Source organism: Triturus cristatus, chromosome 5_1 (assembly GCF_964204655.1).
Source record: "Triturus cristatus chromosome 5_1, aTriCri1.1, whole genome shotgun sequence".
In the NCBI taxonomy this organism is placed as follows: Eukaryota; Metazoa; Chordata; class Amphibia; order Caudata; family Salamandridae; genus Triturus; species Triturus cristatus.
This window is the reverse complement of record NC_140587.1, coordinates 240,859,027-240,878,769: the sequence shown is the minus strand read 5'-3', so window position 1 is coordinate 240,878,769 and position 19,743 is coordinate 240,859,027. Positions and strand designations below refer to the sequence as shown.

The window sequence follows — 19,743 nt, the reverse complement described above, 5'->3', positions numbered from 1 at the left end:
CAGAGGGCCTGTATGGAAAATGACTCTTGTGGACTGCATCACATATTGTGCTAGCACTGAAGTGACAATGCAAAACTTGTCTCAGGCCTGCCCTTGTTGCCTGGTTGTGCAGTTTTAAAACTGTCATTTCAAAAGGCCAAAATAAATCTTTTGCAAGGCCTAAGCCTTTCTTTTGAGAACTTACTCGTACTAGCACTTGACATAATTATTGTATATTAAATATCATCAGTGCCATGCTCATACATTTAAATTAAATTTAATAGAAGCAACCCAAAAAGATGTGAGAAACAATTGGGTACAATATAGGCTGCATTTTAAAGAACACATTTAACCATGATTGCTCTGGTTTGAATATTTTATTAGCAGGTTCAAAATGTTCAGAATCAGAAGTCAGATACATTTTTTTGCGTCTCTGTTCTTCAAGGATTGTTTTTTATGCAGCCTGACTGACACCTCTTATTCTCAGTAGATAACACTTGCTAGGAGTTTGTGTAGGCGCCGAAAATTGCACCAGCAGGAGAACGTTTCAAGAAGCTCGAGCTGTACACATGCAGCAGAAGGTGTCTAATCACACTTAAATGCAGTTATCTCCAAGAGCTTCCCGGATCTGCAGGTTCAATTAGTAGGATATGAAAAAAGATGAAAAAAAGATTAGCTACAAAGCGTGTTGCTACCTGCTTTTACAGGGCGACATATTTCAATCCAGTCTTAGCATTAGCTGTGGACTTCTGTGCAATTAGGGCCCTCTTCTGCTGAAAGCTCATTGGCTGGCCCTGGCAGTACATCTTTTAAGCCCTTCACAACACTTCATAATAAATCTGTTCTAAAGAGTTGTGCTTTGCAGTTCCTGTTATCTCTTTCAGCTCTATCCTGTACTCTTCATATGTAACAGACACAATTCATATGTAAGACATAACAGTGCATTGGCAAGCAACTGCTCATAAATCAGTTATCAGTGTCAGTTCACTATTTAATCTTCTTCCGAATGAATTCGATTTATCACTGAGGAATTCTGGAACAATGATAGTATGTGGACACAAAGTCCACCAGGGATATGTATTACATCATTTGGATTTAGAGCTGCCATCTGCTTAATAGCATTGAGATGACTACACAGGTACTTATGATCAGCCATTCATAGCAGTGACAGATGCTGCGGGGAATTAGCATGCCTCAGATAAAGCTTTGTTGCTCAGATTCATGTTATATTTCAAAGGTTGCTGAACAGGATAGGTTTACCTGGGAATTGAGCATTCGAATTGGCCTGTTTTCCTTTATTTTAGAGAAATTGGACAAAAGACTGGAGATATATTTAACTTTGTATGCTCTTTAAGCATATTTCGTTTTGAAAAATACAGTTTACCAGATTTCTTTCTCCAGTCACTCAAATGCCACATTTCCTTGATTGCCCTTTCACATGCCATCTTGCTAAATATTGTGACATTGTTTTTGCACATAGCCTGCCTCTGCTCTGTTCCTCTTCACGTCACTGACCTTGACCCTGTTCTTTCCTGATTGTTTTCATTTGATTCTTGAAGACTACACCTGCACCCTTACTCACTCACCTCCTCGGTGTATTCACTATCACACCCGCCCATCCTTACTCCGATCCAAACATGCTCTCCAATCCTAATTTTCAAACATAAATCAATACTTTTCTCCTAGGCACTGAAGGACCTCACCCACAACGTGCTTCATCATTTACTCTTCTTTGAAGGAAAAGGGTCTTTAGGCAAATCTCTTGGGTTCTGCGCATATGTCACTTCTGTTAGGACTGGTATCTTCAACATATCAGATTCCTTGATGTCAACAGCGGTGACCATCCCACCCAGGGCTCAAATGGAGCGAACAATGGTTACCTACACTTACCACTCCTCACTGCTATCCCTGATGGATTATTGTCTCAAAATTAGGTTAGCTGGAGATGTGGTCAATGAACATGTCTTTTTATCGCACCCAGCAGAATAGCCACCATATGTAACACTGGCTCTGAAGCTTTTGTAAAGCACAGTGTTTAAGGGTTTTAAATTCGAAAACTTGTCGAGTCTGCTGTCAGTGGTCACGTGCCTCGAACAGTCAAAAGGCTCTTTCAATCACTTTCATTGGTCGCTAAAGAATTGTTCTTCTGGTCCCAGGATGATCCAACACAGGACTGTCTGCCTGAAACCAAACATTATGGCATCACGCTTCATGAATTCTGCCGCCCCTCAGGTCCCCTTTCCACCTACAAGGAGAAGAACAGTGGAATATTCTGTGTTAAAGGTCGGATCCAAGAGTCATGCATGTTTCAGTTTTATTTGTTTTATTTTTTTATTCTCAAAAATAAGCATGACCCACCAGGTTTTAAAAGGTGTGACATGTACAAGATGGTAATGTAAAAAAAATAATTCCTAGAAATATTGAATGTGCTGTGCTTTCGCGAAAATTGGTAATCCAATGCAGCCATGCACCATGTTGCCTGTCTCCTATGGGGTTTAAAATAGGGCTCTAATCCACTTAAACCGGACATTGCTCCAACCCAGGAACTGAGTACTTGAAAGTCACTAATAGTTAGCGTTCTAGTGTTCCCATTTAATTCTTTATCGACAGATCCTCCAGCTCTCATGAGTCTGCTGTCTAGCCCGAATCCTGACCGGTCATTGCTCCAAAGAAAGGGAATTAATGGCTAGGTAAACATTCTGGCACTATGAGCAGTGAAGCGACTGTGGGCTAAGAACAACTCGTTCTCTCCACCGAAGGAACAAGGGCTCACATCGAAGTTCAGATGTAGACCTGGAATTGGAAAAAAATAAAACGAAATGTTAAGATTTTGTTCTAAAGTCCAATATTGTAGACTGATACTCTTTTTATATGAAGAGACATCCATACCAACCATGAAGACATGAACATTAAATGCTCAATCCTTCTAAACTGGCTATGCGGCACCAGCTTTATCCACAATTGCAATGGTACTCTGTAAACTCACTAAATTTGCCCATCAGTATATGCTGAACACTTTATTTGTTGCCCTTAAGACTTCTTCAGGGGATCGCCAGTGATATCACAAATACTGAATAGTCCAGCTCACGTGCCGGATTCTGGAGCATTTATTTCAAATATATCTTACTTGGAGTTCCATTTTCGCTTTACATTGGGACGGCCAAATCTTCAAAAATATCATTAAATATTTGTGCAGCATATGACATAGCTATATTTGCCTATTCCTTTCATTTACATTTAAAAATGCTAAAATAATATAAAGAATAGAAATGTTGTGAGAAAAGAGTAGATTTTCTTAAAAACCTCATTCACAAACCTTTTTCAAAGGAAATGCAGTTGGAGGATTAGGGCAATGCAGACATATATGCTTCATCTATGTTAGCATGGAATACCGAAGGCAATGATTCTCCTGTCTAGACATTGCTTTATTTTGATGAACTATAAACAGAAGGCTCTGCGTTGTAATATTGTCACTGATAGTGATAAATGTTAGAATAATGAATTTTTATACTGTGATAATATGCATGGGTCATCATCAAACGGGATATCATGTAGCAAGGACCCCGGGGGTATTGTGGAGCATGAGACGAGTGTGCTAGTAGCTGACATAGTTTAACCAATCCGGTTAAAAGAGGTAGAGACACTTCTCATGGTGGCAGCAACCTGGAAGAAGGAGATGAGCGAAAAAAGTAAAAAGTAGGAGGATGAAAGGCGGAAGAGAAAATAATCGACAAAGGTGGGGCAGGACGTCCAGAACAGCCACTGCTAGACCAGCCGACTCTGCCAGGACACGCGACAGATGGAGTAAGCAGAAGGAAGGCCCCGACAGCAGGAGAGAAGACGAGGCATTGTCAGAATTTGAGAAGGAGTTGGACCCTGGTTTCCATGAGGAGAAGATGGATTCGGCTATTACGTGGAGAGGAGTGCAGGATGAGGCTGCCATGGTCCTAGGTCAGGGCCGTGGCCTCAAGCAAATACTGGCAAAGGGGTCCGAGTCTGAAATGGTGGTGGGCAACAATATGGAAGCGGATGTTTGATGTTTGAGCGATGTCCTTGATTGATGCTACTCAAGAAAAGAGACCTCACATAGCCTTGAAGGTCTTTTTTGTTGCTTTTATTCTTTTGTCGGTCTGTTTTTTTATTTCCTCCGTGCCCCATTATACACTATTCACCTTACAACCAACACTGCTGTACAAACCATTGTGCACTGGGTGATTATAAGCACAGGATTCTGTGGACAGTCCTTACGTTGCTGGTGCAATCCACATTAGTCACGTTGTGGTGTGAGGTTAAGGTCTGAAACCGGGACACAGGAGTCCAAGGCAAAAGTCTTTCTATCCCTGAGGGCATATCTAGCCAATTCAACATGAGGAAGACCCACAACGGATAAACATAGGAAGAAGAAGGAGATCCCAGCGGATGATAGTTTGACCTCATTGGAACCACACAAAATTCTTTCTAAATAAAAATCGCACTACCTATATAGTTGTCCATGTTGTTGCATAGACTAGTGTGATTACAGCAGATACACAAACTTCATCTCCTCTTTTTCCCTATCAACATCCATCATGAGAGCCATAGGAAGTTCAACCTCCCCATAGGCATAGATTTGAGAGCCTGGTCTCCCGTCAGATATCTTGTGGACTCAGCTGGCGATGCTGCTTCATTCTACACTCCTACAGATTTACGTGGCTCTCCATCATGAGTCTCGCCAGTTGATGACATCCAGCTTCGCAAGATGTGTTAGCTGGAGAAGCATGTAAGCAGACCTTCCCGTTTGAGGCTTCTCGCATGGCTGTGTTGGCAATAATGGATATTTGTCAACCAAGAGCAACACCTAGACTCCTGTTACCATTGGTACCATGACTCCTTAAAATAGTGAAGGAAAACGTAATGCTTACCAGGGCAAAAGCAGCGACTCTCTTGCTGATGAAGAACTATAGGTCCCGAGTGCCGGCCTCCGCTTTTCTACAGTTGCTTACATTTTTACGTAGCCAAATATAGTTACTGACGTTATTGCCTAGATTCTGATACTACAGCCGACTCTAGTGTGAGAAGACTGCATTTAGAAACCCCTTCGTCTAATCCGCCTCCTAAACAGTTGATGGTTCCAGACTTTTCCCCTCTTTTTTTCTCCTGCGGCTTTTCGTGGATATGCCTACTACTGTGTTCTAATGGTTATGACTATCACTGTCAATCCTGTGCTACATAAGAAATAGTTACTTGTAGTCCAGGGGAGAAAGTAGCTGGATGAAAATTATACCCATAAACCATTGATTTTCAGAAGTCCTCTTTTCTTTGTGAATCAGCCACAATGATGGGCCTCAAACGCCATGCTGGAATATGAAAGCGTTGTATCTGCTGGATTTTTCTTCTTACTTCATGCCAGTTCTAAGAATAGAACTGCAACCGCTCATTTGATATAGGTGTGTTAATTCTAGGGTTAATGACTTGGAACAGTCTGTATAGTTGCTTAGTAGGCAATTGATGGCACTGTACTGAGTAGAAAGGCAAACTGTGCAGAGCTCTTTGTGCTGGGCTGACGGGTGGGGCAGTATGGCTCAGCTGCTGTTGGCCACTAAGCTTGACGACAGTGCCACGACAAATATGCAACTGTTATATGAGGTGACTGAAAATGTCAGTTTCTGTTTTAATCTTATCAAAGCTGAAACTTTGAAGGAACATAGCTGTTTGTGATACCCAAGTACTGACCTTGTCATGGTGACCTGCATCGAAGTCCCCCTCAGACCTTAGAGAAACGTGTTTGACCTCGAAGTAGGATAAACTGTGCACATTTTAATTTCCCTGTAAGTACAGCCATTTGCACATCACCCTGTTTTGTTCTCTAAAAAAACATATTTTATTAGTTTTTAGATCTATTATAATCAGTAAGACATACAATAAACCTACATCCTGTGTTTTAACACTACAGTGGTAAAGGCATTATGCAACGATCCCTACAGGTGACTGAAGGTTCCATCCAATCATTTCAGATAACATTTCTAATGCTCAATCCCTCCCACTCAGTTGAATCAGCGTATGCACAAGTCCTTCCCCCCTCCCCCCCCCATTCAGGGCATTTTAAGGCCTATTATCGATGAGCTTCTCCTCCGGCCATCATCTGGACAAACTTCAAGGTTAAGCAACAAAGTAAAGTAACCCAAGCAATACTGAGTGGCTTCCCTGGGTGAACAAAGGGTCCAGCACTACATTCCACAATACATAATACTAACATCTGTTCCCTCTCTGAGGACTCGTTATTACTCTAGTCCAGTGGTCTTCACACTGTTTAATGCCGCACACACCTCCACCGGGTGGAGAAAACATAATAATTGGGCCCCCCTCAGAATCTTTCACAATTATTCTAATAAATTGTCAATGTTTAAATATTTCTAGACTTATTTAAACATTGCAATTAAGTTCTGTTACCGGTTTAAAAACGCAGCCAAATACATAATTGCCAAGCATACTATTCTGGGCAGGCAGGTCTTAATAATGTGTAAAAGTGTCAACAGTGTGATTATTAGAAATGGGGGTAGCGGTTTTAAAGCATATTTGGAGTCCCTTCCCTTTTGACACATACTCCCAGCTAAGATATAAATGACAAAAGAAGTTAGTGATGGCTCACTTTACAGAGTGGCTCACTGCCACTCATTGTTTCCGCTGTAAACAAAGCACTGTTATCAGCATAATGCTTCTTTTAGCCAGAACATGGCTCCCCCCCACCCCCCGGTATCACTTGAGGCCCCATGGGGGACCCGCCCCCCAGTTTGGAGACCCCTGCTCTAGTTGGAGCTCCTGTACCTGGAATTAGAGGTGGGAGTATGGAATGTATTGCAGAGAGTGCCTTGTGATTTACAAACTATCTCAGTGTAAGTTCTCGTCATTCTTCGAGGGTGATAGGAGCTGTGAGGCTTTTGTGAAATCAGCTTTGTTTACTTTACCTTGCTTGTTCTATCTTAGTGTTGTCATCATCACCTCCCAACTCCTCTTTACTTATCTCATTAGCAGCACACATTTATATTCTACCCATTTTTTAAACTTATTTTTCCAACAAGGAATGCTAGGTCCTGCAACCTTTTTTTCCATCTTATTGTTATTTGGTGTTGAGCCAGCACCAGGGCTAGCTATATAAACTTACTTGGCACTGTATTTCTCCAGCATGGGGGAAACATACCCAGTACTCAGTTATCAGGGTGAAGTATGACTTGTCTACTTGTGGCTCTAGAAACATATCTTGTTTAGGCACGGGCGGAGCACTCCGCTCCTCCCGCAGAGTATGCCGAGATTTGCCTACTCCGTGTTCCGTGGAGAACGTGGAGTAGGCAACTCTCCGCACACTCCGCGGCGGAGCGGAGTTGACACTCCGCCCGCCTCCACCCCCCCAGTAAGAATTAAATAGAAAGACATTAAATGAAAAATAATAAATACCTTGACTGCAGCGTCCCCAGGCTGCCGTCCTCCTCTTCCTCGCGTTTTACAGTGCACCCGTGCATGTGCATTTCTTGCAAGGAATGCGCGTGCACATGCGCAGATCACCGTGAAACATGAGGAAGAGGAGGGGAAGAGGAGGACGACAGCCCGGGACACCGCAGTCAAGGTAAGTCTTTTTTATTTTCCCTTTAATGTCTTTTTATTTAATTTCTTACTAGGGGGGGTGGAGGCGGGCAGCAGAGCGGAGCGGAGTTGGGTCCCAACTCAGTGGACCTACACATAGCCCCGCCCTGCCAGCTCCACCCAGGGTTAATCCTAGTACTTGTTGTCATAACGTAGCAAAGTTGGACCAGGACCAAACTATATGGAACAAATCTGCTCCTTCCTCTTTCCATCTAAGGCACATGGGAACTTGCAAAATGTCTATTGGTTTGCTGAGGTAATATAGGTTCTGTGTATGTAATAGAAGTGATTTAATTTGAGTTTGGCATTCTGAGATAAACATTTCTAAGGATGCAGGTCCACTCTCCCTAACGAATCGACATACCTAGGTCCTCTGCCTATCTCTCGCTTAATCCATCGGTTGTGATTTTGGCTTGGCTAACTAGTGGTGGGTACAACTGAGTGATTGTTTTGTGTTTACCCTTCATGGTGTGCATCAGGCTCTGGCCTTTATGCTTGATCTTTCCATGTATATTTCAAAGCTGCCACCTCTGATTGTTGACAAAGGAAGTTCCCTGAGGGTATTTCATATTTGCCCATCAATTCCAAAAGCTCCAATTTTAAGCTCCTTCTATTTGGGTCCTCTATTATCTGTATGCCTTTATCCTGCCATGTCCCTATTCCCTTCCAACAGTGCCTATTTAGCAAGGCCCACATGCCCTTAATTGGAAGGTCTGGAGCATAGGGTACTTGTGTATGTCTGTTCTGTAGATATCTTGTCCTGCAGTGTTTCATCACCTTCATATAGCCTGGTGCTGTCCCTGGCCCTGTCTGGGCCACAGAAGAGCTGTTGTTAATTGTTAAAGTGTGGGCTCATGGCCCATCATGTCACAGCAAATCTTTCTACCATTCATCTCAGGAATCATTGCATTTGAGCTGCTAGGTAACAAGCTTGCATATCTCCGGCTGCTATGCTCCCCTTCTTGGTAGGAAGCTGCGGCTTGACCAGGGCTACCCTATTTCTGCCTGTTGCCCATACTAAGTCTGTGATTGTGGTATCCACTTCCCTAAACCCCCTTCTGGGTATGATAATGGTTATAGGCTAAATAAGTAAAGCAGTTGAAGTAGAGCTCCAGTTTTGCTACAAAAAGTCTTCCAGCCATCAATATTGGCAGTGTTGTCCAGAACTGTATGTTTTTTTCAATTTTGCAATAGACACATTTACCCTTCCTTTCAACAGATCACTTTCAGTTCAGTATAGCTGCACCCCAGATATGTAATAGTTGTCAGTTTCCATGATAGCCTTACAAGCTTTAAAGGTATAGTTTCAATCTCTTTAGGTTGGCAAACTAAAAATGTCCTTGGTTTAATCAAATTTACTCTTGAGCCCCCAAAGGGCAGTAATTGCATGTCTTGCATCTTCATTTATATCTCATAGGAATAACAGCAAATCGTCAGCATGCAAGGAAATTTAATGAGTGCCACTGAATCCTGGAATACCCCTAAACAATATTACATGCCGGGATCTAGTGGCTAATGGTTCAATGGCTAGCATAAAGAGGGGAGGAGGCAGCCAGCACCTCTTCTCTCCCCCTCTCCACCTCAAACAAATTCGATATGCCCGGGTCAATGCGAATACAGGCTGTAGGGTGTGTGTATAACAAATGTGTCCTTTTCTTTATTTGCAAATAATATCAGGGCATTTGAACCAGTGTTGTCTGGGTGGGCCAGTATATCTACAACCCTTGTGATTGCCACAGCAGTACTTTTCCCATGTATAAAGCCATTCTGATCCATAAGGCTCAACGTCTGCATGTAAGATAACAGCCTAGTTGCTAACTCCCTATTCAGTATGTTATAATCAATATTGAGTATTGACAGTGGTCTATACTCTGTGACTTCCTCTTGGTATCTCCTTTGTTTGTGTAAGGCAACTACCAGAGCCTCTTTAGTGAGGTAGGGTAGGGGCACACACTCCCCTTATACTATTAAAAATTTCTATCAGGATGGGGTCAACTTACTAAAGTATACACTGTCAAATTCCCCTTTATGTGTACCTGAACCTGATACCTTGTATTCATATTATTAAGCCCCCCACCATTCCAGGGGAGTAACTTAATCTTCAGTGACTCATGTCCCATATTTGAGAATTTTCAAGGAGTCAAATTCAATGGGTAACAGTAGCAACGAGCTGGATGTTCCAGGTTTGTGAATAGCACCTCAATTACAATTACACACTAATTTTGTCAATTGACAGTAATGGTTTCTCCTTCGCCACCCACTCCAATGTAACATAGAACCATAGCAGAACCAGCTCCTTCTCCCCCAAACAGATAGGTAGCATCCCCCAATCCAAACCAAGATGAGCAATGTAACAACAATAATAATCCCTGCTCCTGTCGCACTACTTACAGATTGCCAAGTCATTCCCAAAAACATAAAAGGGGGAATGGGATGGGTTTATGTATGAGCATACAACTCTCCGGCTGACCACTCAGCCCTCCAATGTTTGCACAAAAGTATAATGCCTCCATTGCTAGAACAGCATCTTTCCCTGTCTCCCTGTATGGAGCAGATTGTCTAATTTTGTAATCCAACCTGACTCATACATAAGTTAGTCCGCCATCTTTGGGATGAACCTGGGCATTTGCACTTCCTCTAGTTCAGGTCCCAATGGGTCTTAGTCCGAAACTGTGCCTTTCTTAGGGAATTGACTTGTTGTTTTTTCAGGTAAAGTTGGTTTAAGGCCGGCCAGCACAACTGCTTTATCTCTACCTGTGTCTGAATTTGAGATGTGTGCTTGAGATAAGACTTTTTCCTGCTCCATTACTGTTGAGACAGAATCTGAATTTCTGTGGCTTTTTTCTTTGATTGCATCTTCATTGTGTTGTCCAGTCCTCCTGAGGATCTGTGAAGGACCTGGAACCAAAAGCTGTCAGAATTTTGATTTTAGCTGAAGACAGAAGTGAATACTGCATTCCCATTTGCCTCAGTGTCAATTTCAGCTCAATGAAGTCGGCACTTTGTAGCTCCACAGCAGGTGTACAGTACAGTAATAATTGTTTGATCACAACTATGGGCCTTTTTCTCCTGATTGCTGTAATATGTAGGTTCAAAGAGATATGAGAGGCAACACAAAAAATGAGTATATTGTAATAGTACAGTTCAAAACCAATTGTTAGATCCACACGAAGATTTTGGAGTATTCAGATGTTCTTTATTCCAAGACGTGGTACAACCATATTCACAGCCAACGCGTTTCGCCCAAACATGGGCTTTTTCAAGGCATGGAATTTACAACGTAGATGCACAAAACTATTTTTCACAGGTATTGGGTCATTTATTGTAGATAGAGTCTAACTGAAGAGTAACATGTGAGCGCTCGTAAATCGTGAAGGAAAGTGCACCAGGGATTAAAGTTCCCAAGAAGTCCTGGTAATGTTAGGTTTAGAGTATTCGAATTCGAAGAATTACTCAAACGAGGCCAGTAACGCCGTGGTCGCCGTTCCAACACAACGGCGACCACGGCGTTACTGGCCTCGTTTGAGTAATTCTTCGAATTCGAATACTCTAAACCTAACATTAACAGGACTTCTTGGGTCCCTAGTAACTGAAATTGCTGCCAGAATAGTGTCCAATTTATCTGGGTTTGCCATGTTGCCTGGCTGATCAGAGTGAGATGTCAGGGAGTCAGTAGGTGTGTTCCCCTTAGCATATTGCACTGCTTGTACTTGGTTAGAATACTGTGACTGACTCACAAACCTGTTTTCCATTAGTAAGTATAACTTATGGAAAGTCAAGTTTAAAGTCACAAGTTAAAATCATTTACAGAAAAACCTACATTAATTGAGCTCACTATTTGTGAAAAATCCCACTATCTCTAATGCACAGAGGTCAAAATAAAAAACAAATTCACTTGCAATGCACTTACACAATTAAGCATTAAAGTGCATTAAAGTGCAGCTCAGCATACAGCAAGATTACACTCCAAAATCTGCTGGCTACAGGTCGATCATCACACATACTGATTTCTAATGCCATGGGCACACTTGATCTACTATGTAATATGATGAGCACGTTGGATGGGTATAGCAATAGAGTACTTGTTCAAATCCTGACAAATGATGGTCATCTATTTCAACCTATGTTACCATGTTGTTCCTTCATAAAAAATGTACCTTATAATTTAGTTCAGTACAGAAGGTGACTTCATATTCTATACTGTGTATCTTTTAAAATGTAACAAGTGCACCTTCATAGTACTGTTGCTTAATGCAGGATGTATGTTCTTAATCTTTGATAATTCCTTTCTCTAATTTCAGTTTACCTGATTATTATGATTATCCACATGGCGCTAGTGATGACTCCTACGATTCATATGGTGAGTCACAAAATGAGACTGAACCATTACATTTTGTTTGACAATTAGAATTAGGATGTACCTTAAGTTCTGTTTCTAACGTTAGGCTTCATGAGTGATGCATGAGTTAATAGTGCATATAGAGATGCCGTGGTTACTCCTCTTATTTCTGTGTGTTTTTTTCTGATTCATGGCATTCTCTTCCCAATGTTGCTCTTTATCTAATGGAAGAGTTTGGATTCTCTGGAAGATCTGCCTTCTTTTAACTGTTGGGAGATGAAGAGGGCCGAAAACTACTTATTCCCCTTAGATATTACATTTAGCAGCATATGACCTGTAAATTATTTTGTAATTTTATTTATGTGGTCAAAAAGAGCTGACTCCTTTACAGATCCCATTGGGCTATCAATTCCCTCTTTGACAAATTCTCACCATTTACTTCAAATTCACTAGAGCACTTTAATCAGAATGTGCCAAATGCAAGCTTAGAGTCCATGTTGTTAACAGGGCATAATCTTTTGTATGAAATTCTCATATGTTATCAGTGTTAATATTAACTACACATTAATGTGGGTTTTAGATGTCAGTAACAATTTGAGCTGCTGATGTAACACTTATAAATTATAATGGAAAGAGGAGCAAGTGGGAATGGCAGGCTGTTCCAAATAGAGCTATATTGCTGCACTGTGGTGATTAATATTAGAGAGTGTTGCTGTCGTGCAGGACATCAGTCTCTAAAACCTCTCATTTAGTACACTAAATCTATGTTAAATGGACACTTTATCCAATAAAATGTTGCTTTCTCAATGTGGACTGGGCAGCAATAATCAAACACACGTTCACTCACTAAGAGATGCACCAAAGCCTGTAGGGTTCGGTCTATTATAAGTTTGTTATTCACTCCAAGATTAAATGAGATTAACTAGAAGTTGCTTACATCTTTCAGTTGGTACTGTCATATATTGTGAAAGACAAATTCCTCAAGATGATAAAACTAATTGACCATGTTGTTCACATTGTGGTATACTCTAGCTTTAAATAAAAGTGGCAATTACATAAATGAAGGACAGCTTTACCTGTCATTTAAATCATTATTGACAAATAATTCAACATTATATTCTATGCTATATTCATAAAATATTATAATGTGTTTTTTGCAAACTTGATGCAAATATTTAAGTTTTACATCATTATATCCAGATATATAAATATGTCAATTACTGATTGAAATTCTGTACACTTATATACCATTTAAGTGAACCTGCAGTAAAGCTGAACGTTGTCAAGGAAGATGTGTGTGCCGAAGATGGTTCCATTTTAGTGGGATTCCTGTTAATTTAAGCTGTGCAAAATGACATATTTGCTATGCATTCATTTCCCATTATCACATAAATATAATTAGAGCTATTTTCCTTAAATAGGACAAGAAGAATGGACTAACTCTCGGCACAAGGCGCTGTCAACAAGGACAACAAAGGGAACCTACAGAGACCAACCCTATGCCAGATACTGATTGTACTGTCAGATGTTGTGAAATATCCAATCTCCTCCAGTCCTGTATACTGTTCAAAGTAATTTTTCTATGAACAATCCCTTTTTATTAAAACACAGTGCGTAAATCTGAATGGATGGACTCAACCTAAACTTTTTTTGTTGAAAGCACAAATTGAAGAGCAAGACTTGTAAACCAACGAACTTTGCTATTTCCGGTCTGCATTTGAAGAATAGGCGATCAAAAGAAGACCATCAAAATAACCTTTCTTTAACTAGTGTTAAAAAAGCTAGATCTACTAAATATGTTAATCCATTATTTTAATATGAGCGTAACCTTTTATTTTAAAGGTTTTGAACAGAATTTAGTTCTCTTTAGCTTTATCTCTTAACCATTTGCTAGCTTTCTCTTGTAAACCTGAGTAAAATGAGAGAAATTACAGATGCAAATAATGTGGTATTCTTTTGTAACTTGAGTCTTGAAATGTTTTGTAGTGTTAAGCAACGTCTAGTCTTGCTTGATACTAAATAAACTTTTGAAAGAAAACCAATGTGTGAGACAGTACTTTTATGCTTCATTTTAAAAACGTTATAAATAGTAGTAATCAGGGACACCTATTATAACAATGATCTTCATAAATGAATCACATAAACACTGGACAATTTCTAAAAATTGGTATAAACTTAAATATATACGTTCACATGCTCACCGTAAATTAAAATGCTTTTTAAAGTTTCTAAAGTGTAATGGTTCTGCTTGAATGCCACGCTAAACGTATGCAATTAAAAATATTGTTTAAAATTGTTTTAAAATAGTTAATGGATTTTATGAAAAGATGTTCCTAGTATTCATCTTGTTCAGCATTTCTTCACTAGTGCAACTTTGGAATTTTTATGAGAATTTTGGTACCTAAATGAACGCCTCGCTCCGTGCTGGAAGCAATTAACACAAAGCTTTTAAAGACATTCTGAATTGACTTAATGAGATCGCTTTCATCAGAGGCAGAGGATGTGTAACCCTTAAAACGACCTTCATTTGCAAAGGTAAATAAAGAAAATTAGATGTTAATCTCACTTAATTTATCTTTAACATACCAACTAAAAGCAGGGACTTTTTAAGGTAGAAAGTGTAATTTTAGTAATTCATAAGGCTTTAAGACCACTTAAATTTTCATTTTAAAATTTTAACTGTGATAATCATCTAAAAAGCCTAAGTTAAGTCACTTTAATTTGGTCAAATACTCCCCTTTTAAACACCCTGTAAACCCACATAACTAGCAATTTGTAAATATCCTGTTTTTTCAATAAAGTTTCGTAACTAATATCTACTTTCATGTTACAAGTTTTAGTGAAAGAGATTCTTCTTTGATCATTTAGCTTAAATGTTTAGTCGGTGTTGACAGTTTGAGAACTTTAAATCTGTATATGTGTAATCCTTTGCACATCATAACAGCTTATTTTCTTTTGGCAGAATGCACTATATATCTGAGGAAAAAGAACATTGAACCAAATGGAGCTTTTGAAGGTATATGTCACTTTCTGTATATCGAAATAGAGTGTAAAACAATCTTAACAAATAAAAGAGTTTCTTCACGTGGACTTATAAGTAAAATCCAATAATGGAAATAACTTGATTGCTTCATTACTATGTAATGTTGCATGAGAGTAAATCTGTTCCTATGAACTGCTAGTCGGCATCCATGGTGGGGTTGTCCTGGAAAGTGTGTGCAGACCTACAAATTTGAAACTCGTGAGTTTTTACAAATTATTTTCTGAATATTCACCCCTCAGAATAATTAAAGATTTATTCCTGTCAAGGGCAGGAAAACTCCAAGTTTTAAATGTGAATGGAATGCACCAAAATATTGTGGAGGAAGAGAAGAAAGAGTATCTCCACATGGGGAATAAATCAATAAAGAGCAAAAAAAAATATTACAAGGTGCATGTATAAATGCCTTCTCATTAATGTGCATGTGAATTCTCAAAACTGTTTTCATGAGTACACGCAGGAACCTGGGGTTGTTGGAGCGGCTGAACAGAACTGGCAACCTTCGGGGAATGAAAAAGTATTCCAACTGGGACAGGGAAGCACAAATAGGGTAACATAAACTCTACACTAAAAATAATCAACAAAAAACAAAGAAACATCAAATCATTTCAGTCACCTATAGATTTCTGAACATAAAGGGGCTAATTACGATGTCGAGCGGAATCTCTTCCGCTGGACACTGCATTGGCCATGGAACCAAAAGAACACCCGGTCCACGGCCTCGAATGCCCCATTAGGATGCAACCAAGTCGCGTTCCTATATTTTACTATGGGAACATGCATTCCTTCAGTAAACCGGACATAATGCATGCTCCAATAGTAAAATGGGAGGTACGGTTCATCCCTGCACCCTGTGGCAGGCACCTCATGGTCCTGCACCGAAGGACGCCCTGCTGACATGGTTTCAATGTCAGACAGGCTGGCATGGAACCATGTTGGAAACCGTCATCTTAATCTCAAGGGCGGAAAGACATGCCCTTAAGATTACTTGCCACATTCCGACTGGAAGATGAGCTCTCCATGACTGTCAAAAGCCAGCCAGAATGATCCTCCGGTTTCTTTTCCAACCACCTCAATCATAATGAGGGGGTCAGAAAGGAAACCAAATGGCCAATTACGATGCAGCTTGGAAGGCTATGACTGTTGGTCGGAGCCTTTCAAACCTCATCGCAATCGGCCCCTGAATGCCTCAGTAATACAATAAGATTATCACATAGTAAAATCAATTCAGAAGATATTAAAAATATGATCTTTAATTCATAATCGACCATTTTGTATCACCCACATAGTCCATACATTAAAAACACGTTATGGTCTTCCAAAGCAGACAGGATGAAATAAGTCAAACCATCACTCCTAAGAAGCCAAGCCACCATGGATAGTTAAAAAATGGACATACAAATATAGTTGCGAACTAGCAAATTAATTTCCACACCGTTTTGTGAATTAGGCCCATATTGTATATTCTATATGGAACTAAAATCAGATGTATCCCCCTAAGATTGCAGAAACGGAATAACAGAATATTAACTTGGTTGTCAAAAAAAGAGTTCTTGATGTCACTGATTATGCTATATCTATATATATATATATATATATATAATATATAGAAATAATACTTGATAAGTTAAGTCAAATATGAATGGTAACGACACAGAGAGTGAAAATAGATGGAGCGGTGCTTGACATGGTCAGCGAATGCAATAAGAACAGTCCTAACATGGTTAGTACGTTCCTAGCATCCCAACACAGTATTCCTACTTCTAATCACTATGCTAAATATATTAATCAGAAGCAGAAAATAGCAAGCCTTTAAATTGAGTTTGATCATATGGATCGCACAGCACACCTTCCTTTGTGAGAAATTGCTGTTTATCTGTTCTCTACCACAGCCCTTTCCCGGAAATAAGCAAAGCAGGACTGACTGCCTCCTCTTGTCCTGCTCTCTGAGCCCAGGAGCAACCCCCAACTGGAGCTATGTTGCAGCAAACGGGAAACAGCTGTTTCAACGCGGGTAATACCACGCGTGTAGGTTACAACGGGGATGTTACATCGTCCGCGTTTTTACCAAGCATGGAATTACATCGCAAGTCGTTTCAATGACTTGCGCTAGATGGCACGCAACACCAGGGAATGTGTTGGATATTAAATCCAACACATTCCCTGCTGTTGCGCTAACTGGAGTAGGAATAGTAATTTATACTATTCCTAAATCCAGCGCGCCATCTAGTGCAAGTCGTAGAAACGACTTGCGATGTAAAGGCACGTGCGGTAACAACGCGGACGATGTAACGTCCGCGTTGTAACCTACCACTGATTATTTGCTCACGGTGTAAAGAGACATATTCGCAGCAAACCAGCGTGACCTCTGGTCTGATAGTTCTGTTACAAAGCATCTCCAAACTGTGGCCAAATACAGGGGTATTCATAGCACCTGATTGCGTTTTTTATCTCATGGTTAGAAATTTGGCAACACTAAAATCCCAATAATAGAAAATAAGTATGGCGCTGAATGTGTCATTTCAATTTGCATGCTGCCATTTGAGCCTCTACTTTAAAACTCCATCTTTATATGGCAGTGGCCATAACATAAACAAAGAAAATATGTCAGCCTAGATAGGAGGCAGCCACAATGCTAGGATGCCAGCAAGCACAGTATAAAAGTAGATCTTAAAATGGGCCCTGACACAGTGGTCATGACACATGGATATAGACATGTGTTCCTCTCCAAGTGAAGGCATGAAGATTCAGGGGTAAAGATTAATGCTAAGCTTCTATTGAAAGAACAAAGAATAGCAGTTAGAGTAATCTGCTCCTATCTTGTTAAGTCTTTAACATATTTTACCATAATTTATGAGGAAGGTTGTCTCACATTGGTGGCAAACTTAATTGGGTCAATGCTAGAATATTGCTTTTTATGTTATAAATAAATGTAATACACAAAAAAAATGTAACACACTAAAAGGTATCATGTAAAAATGTAAAACAGGTAGTAGGGCAAATAGAATATAAAAGACGAGAAGCAAAGATTGGCAACAAAATATTCCAAAACTATAGTGCACAGAGCAAAGATTAAGATATTCCAGTGAATGGCTGTAGAAGGGTTGAAGGTTTACTCATACAATGTATGTTTTAATAACAAAATTAAGGTAAAACTACACAAAAGTGTAAGGTTACCTTTGTTAATCGGCACTATTGTTCCTTTGACTTCATAAAGGTAATTTATCCTTGCCTTTTCAACCCTCTTATCTGTTAGTCTTCATTTTTATGACTTCTTTTCTTATTCATGTTTTTATTTAGAAGCAGTGTAAAAATGTCAGGTCTTCATTTCTTTAAATGTTTTGGTGTTTGGTTGCTATTTGTACATGCCTTGCTTCACTTCTTTTTTCTAAATATTGCTTAGTTGCCTAGACAAAGCTACCAAAGGCGAGCCAAGGTTGCCCTTAATAAAGTGATTGTATTAAAAGTGGTGATTTCTTTTCACCATATCCTACCTGTTACAGACCATACTGCATACCGAAATCAGAAAGGCTCTGCCTATGTGATTTCCGTCTTCAGGTTTCATGTAGATGTAGTTATTAAAAAGTCTGGAACATCCAGCTGGTTACAAAGCCAGATGTACCTGGTGGGAGATTCCCCCTCTCTCTCTTGCTCTCTAAAAGCTTCACTTTAGAATAAGCAGAATTGAGATTAATTTACACTTAATGACAACTGAATAAAAGGATGACTTATGCGATAACAGATTCTATTCATACTGAATGATCTCACAAGATCTATGGAAGGAATTTGTCTACAGAACAGTTCTATGAAATCAGAATTTCCTTTATTATTCCCCTCATCTCTAGAAGCTTTCCCTTACCCACTATTCACAAAACATCCATGATCCTTTATGAAGATGTAATGCCAGTTTAGGTAGAGCATACACCACAACACCAGTTCGGTTTCCCATTGAGGTTAGGGTTTCACTTTCTATACCTTTGCTAGAATCATGTACCTTGTATGCCTTTATTGTTATTCCCTACATAAATTGTGAAACATAAAGAATGTGTGCTCATTATACCCATGAGATTTAATTACCTTTTGTTGTGGTAATATTGTTATGACTGTAGAAGATATGTAAAACCTACAGTTTACAACATCTTTCCTTTTTTGTATGGTGCTGATTCTATTTGCTGTATACTAGACTGCGCAAAAGGTCTAAAGGGTGGAGAGGAACTCCCACACAGGGGAAGTGAGACGGGATATATCCTCCCAAGTAATATTCAATATAAAATGGTATCCTGCCCAAAAAAGGAACTGAAATATTACATATAGGCATGATTCTCTATTAGAGGGATGGTAATATGATTCTACCAGTACTGGGAGCAATACCTCTTTGTATAGTAACCCTCACACACTAATGGTGTCATGCTTTATCATCGGGTTCACCGTATTTCAGGGAGCGCTTTTAAGAAAAGGCCAGGGGGGTTAAAGATTAAAAATCCACTACATACTACAGGTATCCCTTTATTATGGAGAGGTGGCGGACATTAAAATCACAAAAGTATGGTGTTCCCAGGATACAATGGTCCTACGAGCCTAAATCCTTACCAACATGTTTCAGCCAGTGAACGGCCCCATGGGTCCACGGCTTTCTTCAGGGCAAACCTCAAACGATAAATCCCTCCCATGAAATATCAATACAGTACGAAAATTATATAATTTTTTAAAAAACTGTTTCAACCATAAAAATGCCGTATGGATATACTTATCCTTGATGTGGCATTCG

The 19,743-nt window shown here is 39.8% G+C and overlaps 1 protein-coding gene and 1 long non-coding RNA gene across 3 annotated transcripts in view; both read left to right on the top strand.

The window, feature by feature from the left end:
- The window catches only part of KHDRBS3 (KH RNA binding domain containing, signal transduction associated 3), a 203,513-nt gene extending 189,540 nt beyond the window's left edge, over positions 1–13,973 (top strand). For both annotated transcript variants that reach the window (XM_085604066.1, XM_085604065.1), the window contains 2 exons: positions 11,898–11,956; positions 13,357–13,973. In XM_085604066.1, coding sequence (XP_085460192.1) covers positions 11,898–11,956; positions 13,357–13,448 — 151 coding nt within the window. In that variant the 3' untranslated portion in view covers positions 13,449–13,973. The remainder of the gene's footprint in view (positions 1–11,897; positions 11,957–13,356) is intronic.
- Positions 13,974–14,868: 895 nt separating this feature from the next.
- Positions 14,869–19,743, top strand: part of LOC146830684 (uncharacterized) — a 64,804-nt gene continuing 59,929 nt past the window's right edge. The window contains exon 1 of the long non-coding RNA XR_014961190.1: positions 14,869–14,951. This is a non-coding gene — a long non-coding RNA (uncharacterized LOC146830684). The remainder of the gene's footprint in view (positions 14,952–19,743) is intronic.